At 42.2% G+C, this 10551-nt stretch overlaps 1 protein-coding gene across 1 annotated transcript; it reads left to right on the forward strand.

Moving 5' to 3' along the window:
- Positions 1-2995: 2995 nt before the first annotated feature.
- Positions 2996-10319, forward strand: LOC306929527 (uncharacterized protein). Its single transcript, XM_079510093.1, has 4 exons — positions 2996-3367; positions 4119-4288; positions 5287-5368; positions 6870-10319. Exons 1-4 carry the CDS (start codon positions 3094-3096, stop codon positions 8915-8917), a joined length of 2574 nt encoding a protein of 857 aa, XP_079366219.1. The 5' UTR covers positions 2996-3093; the 3' UTR covers positions 8918-10319.
- Positions 10320-10551: the final 232 nt, after the last annotated feature.

Below are 10551 nucleotides of genomic sequence, written 5' to 3' on the forward strand. Positions count from 1 at the left end.
GTAAATTCATCAGTTTATGGACACTTGGAATAAGCATAACATACAAAGTAATATCATCCTGAGAAGGGGATTTGAGAACTCACTATCAAAGCTGACTGGAAGGCGAGCATTCTCTCTTGCTGTAGCACATTTTGCTGCAACAGACTGAGGGAGACGCAGTACAAAATTCTGCATATAGACAGCACAGGACACCATACGTGTTGAATAATTTCAACCCCTCATGATCTCCATTATGCTCAAAATGTAAAGACAAAACTGATATGCACTGCTTCTGGGACTGTTCAACTAACAAGCTCCAAATTCTGGTTCTCTGTTTCCAAAGAGATTAATATAATTTTTAAATGTAACATTGAAATGAAACCATGTCCCTTTCTGCTCAGCCTTCCAGACTGACCGCATGTCCCTGAACCTGCATCTAATATTAGGCTTATTCAACAATTATTAGTTCTGGGCAGAAAATGTATCCTTTTCAATTGGATTATGGAGAAACCCTGCATGGTAAATGAGGACAGTGATGCCTGGTTTATTATGGAGAAACCCTGCATGGTAAATGAGGACAGTGATGCCTGGTTTATTATGGAGAAACCCTGCATGGTAAATGAGGACAGTGATGCCTGGTTTATTATGGAGAAACCCTGCATGGTAAATGAGGACAGTGATGCCTGGTTTATTATGGAGAAACCCTGCATGGTAAATGAGGACAGTGATGCCTGGTTTATTGTTTTGAACATTAAAAGGAAATGCTTGATGTGTCTTTGTTGCTCTAATGAATGTATGGTCTAACCATGTATGGTTATTCAGGGTTAGATGAGGTCAGTGTCGTGTTCTTCATATATGAAGATGGCCATATATGGTGGCGTGGCGTGTCACGAGGCCTGATGTCATGGAGATCCTGGGTCTCCATGATGTCACGAGGAGTGACCATATATGGAGATGTGATGTCACGAGGTGTGACCATATATGGAGATGTGATGTCACGAGGCTTGACCATATATGGAGATGTGATGTCACGAGGCTTGACCATATATGGAGGTGTGGGTAACGGACAGATGGGAGATTCATAGTAAATGCAACAAAGACAAAGATTTATTGTATTAAGTTTTCTGAAATTGTACATTTAAATATGCAAATTAGGCATTATATAGAAAATGTGCAAAAAAATTGAAAACATGAAAAAGATACTACTGTGGAAGGGTTATCATATATTAATTTACTTAGGTTGATCTTATAAACTATTTAATATATGGGTATGGTTTTGTCAACTTAATTCATAATTAACGTTCCAATTTTGGAGCTCTGGTTCATGTAGATCTGCTATTTAAAAAAAAAATCTTTAAAAATGTGAAAGATTTTGAATGTTTTTGAAACGTTTTAATTAACAACACACCCACCCGAGCTACATATGAATTCGGGGCACTTCCCTTGACATGAAAAAAGCTTGATAATCACTGTTACAATTAATATTATTTAAACATTCCGTCCGTAGCCTTAAACTCTTGGGAGTTAACTGCAGCCTAGCCTACATGAGACATTTCACAAGTAGCACAGCAGCGACCCTGAGAGTGAGAGCATACACATTGGCAGCGGTGGCCGAACGGATAGCGGCGCGGTCTAGATACCGGAAGGTTCCCAGTTCGAATCAGCCGTCCGACACGTTAAAATTACCACCGCTGAAATGCCCTTGAACAAGGCATCAACCACTACGATGAAATGTGTTCTATGAGCAGGGCCTGGCTGGAAACAAGTTCTTGAGCTTAGCCCAGATACCCTGGGTAAATATAGATTTCATTTCATTTCATACATTGTGGCAGCGGTGGCCGAACGGATAGCGGCGCGTTCTAGATACCGGAAGGTTCCCAGTTCGAACCAGCCGTCCGACACGTTAAAATTACCACCGCTGAAATGCCCTTGAACAAGGCATCAACCACTACGATGAAATGTGTTCTATGAGCAGGGCCTGGCTGGAAACAAGTTATTGAGCTTAGCCCAGATACCCTGGGTAAATATAGATTTCATTTCATTTCATTTCACTTGACTCACTTGGCGCGCCTGCGTAAACATCTGACACGCCCCCACGAACAGTCACCCACATGGTGGTGGATGGTAAATAACTCTACTAGCAGCACTGTTTGCTCCAATTTTGGAGCTCTGGTTCATGTAGATCTGCTATTTAAAAAAAAAATCTTTAAAAATGTGAAAGATTTTGAATGTTTTTGAAACGTTTTAATTAACAACACACCCACCCGAGCTACATATGAATTCGGGGCACTTCCCTTGACATGAAAAAAGCTTGATAATCACTGTTACAATTAATATTATTTAAACATTCCGTCCGTAGCCTTAAACTCTTGGGAGTTAACTGCAGCCTAGCCTACATGAGACATTTCACAAGTAGCACAGCAGCGACCCTGAGAGTGAGAGCATACACATTGGCAGCGGTGGCCGAACGGATAGCGGCGCGGTCTAGATACCGGAAGGTTCCCAGTTCGAATCAGCCGTCCGACACGTTAAAATTACCACCGCTGAAATGCCCTTGAACAAGGCATCAACCACTACGATGAAATGTGTTCTATGAGCAGGGCCTGGCTGGAAACAAGTTCTTGAGCTTAGCCCAGATACCCTGGGTAAATATAGATTTCATTTCATTTCATTTCATTTCATACATTGTGGCAGCGGTGGCCGAACGGATAGCGGCGCGTTCTAGATACCGGAAGGTTCCCAGTTCGAACCAGCCGTCCGACACGTTAAAATTACCACCGCTGAAATGCCCTTGAACAAGGCATCAACCACTACGATGAAATGTGTTCTATGAGCAGGGCCTGGCTGGAAACAAGTTATTGAGCTTAGCCCAGATACCCTGGGTAAATATAGATTTCATTTCATTTCATTTCACTTGACTCACTTGGCGCGCCTGCGTAAACATCTGACACGCCCCCACGAACAGTCACCCACATGGTGGTGGATGGTAAATAACTCTACTAGCAGCACTGTTTGCTACCACAGCGTCCATGGTGGCCTTCTCGAGGAGAGAATACACATCTAGGTCTTATACTACAGCACTGGTTTTGCATACACACACAGACAGATGCCACCATGTCTCTGTGTGAGAATGTGGAGATCAGCTTCCAAGCCCAGGTGGAGACGGTGCTGGGCGCCCTGGTGAAAGAGGCTACGGCGGAATTGACCAAACTGTTCGAGAGTCAGTACCAAGCAGCAGCCACAGCCTCCACCAGCACCACAGATCAGACCCAGTCCAGAGGACCTGCTGCTGGGGGAGGCTGCAGTGTGTGCAAGCGTGATAAAGTGGTCCGCAGCGTCGGCGTGCAAGTGGGCGACGATTCTTTGCCATCATCAGAGCGGCTATTTGGTAATTTAACGCAAACTTGTTTTGTTTCGTTTTGTAGTCGTTTTAGCTTCCGGATGTGTATACCAATGCTATGCTAGTTCCTATGTTATTTATGTTTCGTAGTACGGTGGTATCGCTTTGCCATATAAAAGAAAAGACCTGCAAGCTTAAACAACGCTTTGTGCATGCTTTATTTACAGAACATGGTATCTGTAGCCTTGGGACAAGACTATCATATCTATAAAGGTATTTATTCGAGTCTGACTTTTGCTTTCGAAAGCAAAAGTCAGACTCGATAAAAACTATAATCTATATTAGTCTTGATCCAAGGCTATGGTATTTATTTGGTCGGTTAAACCAAACCCAAAGCATTAATTACAATATTATTACATGCACACGTTGCACTATGCTTTCTACAACAGTGTATTTTCCAAAGTAAACATGGCGTGCAAACTTGTTGATGCATCTCTTCTGTAGTGCAATGCATGCAGTTTGGTGTTCGGAATGCATCATGCATGCAAAATCACGCGGAATGCACGTCAGCATGACCTCGCTGCATGGTGTTATCATTCATTATTATGGTTTACTACTACTACTAAAAAAGGATCTGAGCGTGATGTTCATGCGAAGACTGAACTGAGTTACACTGAACACACAACAGTCACCGTGCATTGCAACCACTGTCTGCAACGGCATTACGGCAACCTCTAATCCATGGATTTTGTTTTGTGTTCCTCCTCGTTTCCTCCCCTCCCCCCTCGTCTGCTCACAGATGACCAGTGTTCGTCCACACGTTTGAATGGAGAATGTTTAAATACTTCCACCACAGCGGAGGAGGAGGAGGAGGAGGAGGTGGCGGCGGCGGCTCCCCCTCCTGCAGATAAACCCCTGGCTGAAGATAATGGCCACACTGCTGACCCCGAGCATTCTCTCTTAAAAGAGGTCAGTGGGCGCAAATAGGGTTCAATCACTTATAGATGCAGATGTTGAAAGTCCACCATGAAACCAAAAATCACATTAATGCCACCATTGGACAATAATATGATGCGCCTTTAACCCGTTCTGGGCAGGAACCCCTTAGCATTATGTTATGCTTTAGCTATTGAAAAATAGCAGATCTACAAGCTCATAGCGCGCCACCGAGTGGCGCGCTACGAGCTTGTAGGTCTGCTATTTTTGAAAAATCGACATAGAAACAGCTTTTTCAGAAAACTGTCAGGATGTAGAAGACATTTTTAGAGAAGAGAGATAGATGTCCTGCATTCCTGGGGGTGCTCAAAATAAAATTCAAGGGGGTTCACATTTGTAGACACCTGGCATTAGTCATTGCTATTTTATGGCCCTTCAGACAGTCAGAGTGGTTTATTAGCACCGCAAAGATAGAACTCAAAGTTAAAAGTGTTAGTGGAACAAATGTATTTGCTCTTGGTTTTGTGACCTTAAGTTATCGTATTGTTTACAAATAAGCTTGCACACTGATGTCTTAGGAAGTCAGTTGAGTCAGGCTCTGAACTACGGTTAATCATTGTCCAATTTTGTTGGCTTGACGTTTATCTGAAACGCTGTAATATAATCAACTTTTATTTGAATATAGCACCTTTCCAAAACGAGGTCTACATTAGTAGAACATTTTTGTGCTGTTTACCCGTGTGAAAGAATTTTGATGGGGTTAGAGTCATGATGAACATCTGAATAATCAGTCAAGAAGCCATGATGGCACAGGCCTGGTATGTATTGTTTTGGGTACAGCTTGGTCCCGTGACACAAACAAGTTCCTCTCTTATCTTTGTGTGTCAGACTCTCCGTTTGCCTCAGCAAAGCTGATTGATAACAGATTGATTCCTCAACACCTGAAACGAGAAATTTGTTTTGCTACAAACTATTGTTAAAAAAAAATCTTACTGCCTTTCTTATAACTGTTGTACAAATCTGTTTTGAAGGATGTGAAAATGGTGGAGGGAAGTAAGTCAAGTAACTCCACACCAGAGCCTCCAGTCACCAGTGTCCTTGGAAAAGCACTTGGTAAGAAAGTCCAATATAACAATGTGGCAGTTCTCTTACTGCCAATGTGTTTTCGTCTTAAATGATAGCTTCCCTCTTCATCAAAGTTTTGGTATACTTTTGACATACAGTGAGACGTGAGTGCATAATTGCACCAAACAGTTCAACCTCAAAGTCAGACATGTCTATATGTTTTTATAGATATATTTCACAATATTTCACATTTTCTATTTTTTATGTTTTGCACTTCCTTAAACCCACTGTCTTGGCTGACCAATGCGGTGCTGAGTTTGATCTCATTGCCAATGGGATCACTGAAAAAAGTCCTTGCGGCCTTGTTTCCATTCAGGTCCTGGGTATTCAATTCATAATCATGACATGAAAAATAACAAAATTCAAATCATCATAAAAGGTAAAAATAGCCTGTTTTAAAGGACGCCAGGGATTTGCATTTTTTGAGGGAGGGAGTCAGGGCATTCCACACTTGGGTGGCAGTGCTGTAGAAGGAGAATTTGCCCATGTTTGTTTTGAAAGTGGGTGGGGTGGTACCAGATGTTGTTCTCGCTTCCTCTTGTATTGTGGCTGTGGGAGTCGCTCACTTTTTTGAGGTAGTTTGTCAGGTATGCGGGTACAGAGGGCAATGCTGCATTTACAATTTTAAATGTCAGTCCCAATTTCAATTGCTTAACTCTGTTTTCTACCCGGAGCCACCCTAGACTATCAAAATGGGTTGTTTGTTTTGGGAGGTTTGTACTGTAGCGTGTTCTTTAGTGACAGAGGTGTAATCATAGTCAAAGTAGGGCTGAATTAGGGCTCCAGCTAGACATACAATAGTGTGAAATTCCTGTTTTTGAAAACTAAATCATTTGCTGTGAATTTGGGTGTGGTGACCAGTATTATGTTACTTTTTAAGAACAATGTTAGAGTGCCAGTTGAGCTGGTTATTCCAGTCTGGGACATTTGGGCTAAGCAAAACATGTAATCGCAAGGTGGAATAATACATCAGTTCTGTGGGGCATGGCTGTACTGTTTTTATGTCTTTTAACGGCATTCAACCTGGCATCCCTATTTTGGGCATGTCATTATAGGTGCAAATGTTCAAATAAACATATAGCAGATCTACAACCTCATAACCCGTTGCAGTTCTTTCACTAGACATGTGGTCTTGTGTTGAGAATTATTTGGTTTACTTTAATGATTGATGATTGGCTGCTGTAATTCATTGTAAATGTAAGCCGATTATGAAATTCTTTATTGCTATAATTAATGTTGTCTGACGGTGTCATGTGAAGTATATGCCATACATTTCCACTCCCCACAGATGAAGAATACGCAATAATACGAATAGAAAACTCAAAGCAGCTTGAATACACAGCCATATCATAATTATTAACTAGGAAAATAAATACCCAATACCACCTCAGCAGTGAAGAATATATAATATCTTTAACGAGCAACATAAAACCTACATACATAAATGTAATGACGGCCAAAACTGTCCAATTTCTCTCCGTCTCTGCAGATCAAAGACTCGTCATTTCTCAAAGCGCTAGGACAGCTGTGCTAGCTAAGCTGAAACCTCTCCTGGTCCGATCAGAACAAAAGAGTGATGTCGCCACTGCGAACCAGAAGAAGTTTGTTTGTCCACTGATTCTGAAGATGACGGACGTTCTCGAACCTGAGCGATCTAAAAAGCCAAACGTTCTCGAACCTGAGCGATCTAAAAAGCCAAACGTTCTCGAACCTGAGGGATCTAAAAATCCAAACGTTCTCGAACCTGAGCGATCTAAAAAGCCAGACGTTCTCGAACCTCATCGATCTAAAAAGCCAAACGTTCTCGAACCTGAAGAATCTAAAAAGCCAAACGTTCTCGAACCTGAGGAATCTAAAAAGCCAAACGTTCTCGAACCTGAACGATCTAAAAAGCCAGAGGTTCTCGAACCTGAACGATCTAAAAAGCCAGAGGTTCTCGAATTTGAACGATCTAAAAAGCCAGACGTTCTCGAACCTGAACGATCTAAAAAGCAAAAGGTTCTCGAACCTGAACGATCTAAAAAGCCAGACGTACTCGAACCTGAACGATCTAAAAAGCAAAAGGTTCTCGAACCTGAACGATCTAAAAAGCCAGACGTTCTCGAACCTGAACGATCTAAAAAGCCAGAGGTTCTCGAACCTGAACGATCAAAAAAGCCAGACGTTCTCGAACCTGTACGATCTAAAAAGCAAAAGGTTCTCGAACCTGAACGATCTAAAAAGCCAGACGATCTCGAACCTGTACGATCTAAAAAGCAAAAGGTTCTCGAACCTGAACGACCTAAAAAGCCAAAGGTTCTCGAACCTGAACAATCTAAAAAGCCAGACGTTCTCGAACCTGAACAATCTAAAAAGCCAGACGTTCTCGAACCTCAACGATCTAAAAAGCCAGACGTTCTCGAACCTGAACAATCTAAAAAGCCAGACGTTCTCGAACCTGAACAATCTAAAAAGCCAGACGTTCTCGAACCTGAACAATCTAAAAAGCCAGACGTTCTCGAACCTCGACGATCTAAAAAGCCAAAGGTTCTCGAACCTGAACGACCTAAAAAGCCAGACATTCTCGAACCTCGACGATCTAAAAAGCCAAAGGTTCTCGAACTTGAACGACCTAAAAAGCCAAAGGTTCTCAAACCTGAACGACCTAAAAAGCCAGACGTTCTCGAACCTCAACGATCTAAAAAGCCAAAGCTTCTCGAACCTGAACGATCCAAAGAACCTGTTCAGGTGGAGCCCCAGCAGGCCAACGTGAGCACCGCCGAAGGTACCGCCTACAGCCCGTCCTCCTCCGACGAGGCCATGGCTCCTGTGCAGGTCATCGCTCCTGTGCAGGTCAGCGTATGGGAGCGGATCCACACCGAACAGGAGACCGAAAATCACCTCCAGTTGAAGCTGAAGCTGGTCTCTCCGGACAAGAGGTTGACGAAGCCCTGGTTGACGAAGCCCTGCTCGGTACATCTGGTGAATGTACTGGCGTCGGAATCGGAGAAGAAGAACATGATTGACGCTAGTAGCAGTGGAAGCGTAGCTAAGGGGAAATCTGGTCGGCCTGGGCTGAAAGACATCCGCCACCATCAGGGCCCCCACACGGGACATCGGCTCTGCTGCTTCACGCGGTGCGCGAATGGCGTGTGGCGTCTTCAGGGGGTCGTGTCCCACTCTCGCAGCAGGTACGCCTGCAGCAAATGCGGGAAGAAGTTCAAACACCGGAAGATTCTCCGGCGTCACGAGCGATTCCACTCGGGGGAGAAACCGTACGCGTGTTCCCATTGCTCCAAAGTCTTTGCCCTAAGGAAGAGTCTGCGCCGCCACGAGAGGTTTCACACGGGCGAGAGGCCACACAACTGTCCTCATTGTGGTAAGAGCTTCAGACTCAGAGACAATCTAAAAGCCCACTTGAGGTTTCACACCGGGGACAAGCCTTTTATTTGCGGCGTGTGCAGCAAAAGGTTCAGGATCCTCCGGAATCTCCAGCAACACAACGAGACCCCATGTGGAACATTCGTTCCTTCATTCAGGAAAATTGCGGGCTTGTAATACCGCATCTCTGTATTCATTGGTTGGCTGAGTGGATTCACACAATAGTTCTACCTCAAATCTGAGATGTTAGGAGATGTTTCTCTTTGACTACTACTGATTTTTAAAATGTGGGTTTGACCACTAGGCTACAGGAGGAGTTGTTTGTTGTGCCATCCTTTATCCTGTTGACATTTAGCAGGATTGAGATTGACATCAGCTATTTGCTGGTAATATTTGTCTGTGGCTGGCTGCTGCCAAGTTAATCTACTGTATGCTACAGTATTCTGTCAGGTAAGTGCTATTTAGTGCTATTTAGTAGATTTGTTTTACACAAAATAAAGGTGTAAAAAAAACAGCTGGTGAAATCTGAAAATCATCAGCCACTCACTGCCTACTAGGGTAAGCATTGTGTATAAGAAGGGGGACCAATAAAAGTGTAGCATCCAAGTGGATTTTGGATATCATGTGGACAGTGTATGTCAGTCAGTCTTCTGTACTGAGTCTATACTGACATCACGTATTTGGAAAAGTCTTCCCAATCTGAATGGTTGGTTTACATTATTCATTTTAAGTTCTAAAAACACAAATATTCACATTTTTGTGGAAAATAATCTGGGATTTACTTATTTTTTGCCTACTGGCAGCATGCACTGATTGCACTCGTCCAGTGGTTTGGGACATTAGCCTCATACTCACTCCGACACATACTGTAATGGTGACCCAAACAGCTGCTATAGTGCTCATCTATAGATGCTAATAAATCAAACATTTCTTCATATTTTGATTAATGTTCCTCTACTGTTCTTGCATTCCACTATCTGTAAATGTGGACAGTTGTGTTAGCCTGGCCCATCTATCTTCATTAATCAAGCCTTTTCTTCATAAGATGAAGAATTTATTTTCTATCTTTTGAAACTATTTTTAAGTCGTATGCTTTGAAGTCTACATCCAATAAAGGTTCACAGACATCATAAATCATCGGACTAGAATAATGGCCTCTAGCTGTGAGTAAAATCTCCCAAAGTCAAACGAATGGCAAAGGCCACAAGCAATACTTTGAAACAGTGTGAAAATGCTGTCATGGTCATGTTGAAATAAATTGTATTCACTTTTGTAACGTTTTTTTGTCCCGGCCAGCAGGAGGTTGTATAGTAGGCTATACATATTGTTGGTAGGAGTTTTGCAGTTCGAAGGCCTGTGAATATACTGTATGAATGTAGTTTCTCTATCAAGTGTAAATACAAATTTCTACTTGTCAGCAATTACTATAGAAGAGTTAGAGGATGTGGCATTTATAATAGCTGCTGTGTTACTATACTTTACCACCCTTAAACACTTTACTTAACACAATTTACTTCATTCTTTTGTCTTTCAAAGCTGTTTAAATGTTTTTGTTTTTTTATTTGGTTTGTACATGTGGCAGTCTTGACTACTGCAATTTTTTCTAAATAAAGATTTGTATTAAACGGTGTTTGAGTTTATATATTTGTTTAAATTTCTATACGAGAATTTTAACTTAATTTGATCAGAATTAATCATGAAAAAAAACATTTGAACTTGCACCTTGCACTTTGGGTGTTGGTCAAACTCAAGACGTATATGGAAACTCATGCTCCAATTTAATTGTATTACCTGATATTAAACCAAGTTTC

The sequence above is a fragment of the Electrona antarctica genome (genome assembly GCF_951216825.1).
Source record: "Electrona antarctica genome assembly, chromosome: 1".
NCBI lineage: Eukaryota > Metazoa > Chordata > Actinopteri > Myctophiformes > Myctophidae > Electrona > Electrona antarctica.

Coding starts and splice junctions, on each gene's coding strand:
- LOC306929527 (XM_079510093.1), top strand. CDS start 3,094: ATGTCTCTGTGTGAGAATGTGGAGATCAGCTTCCAAGCCCAGGTGGAG. Junction 3,368..4,118: donor ATCATCAGAGCGGCTATTTG/GTAATTTAACGC, acceptor GTCTGCTCACAG/ATGACCAGTGTTCGTCCACA. Junction 4,289..5,286: donor AGCATTCTCTCTTAAAAGAG/GTCAGTGGGCGC, acceptor TCTGTTTTGAAG/GATGTGAAAATGGTGGAGGG.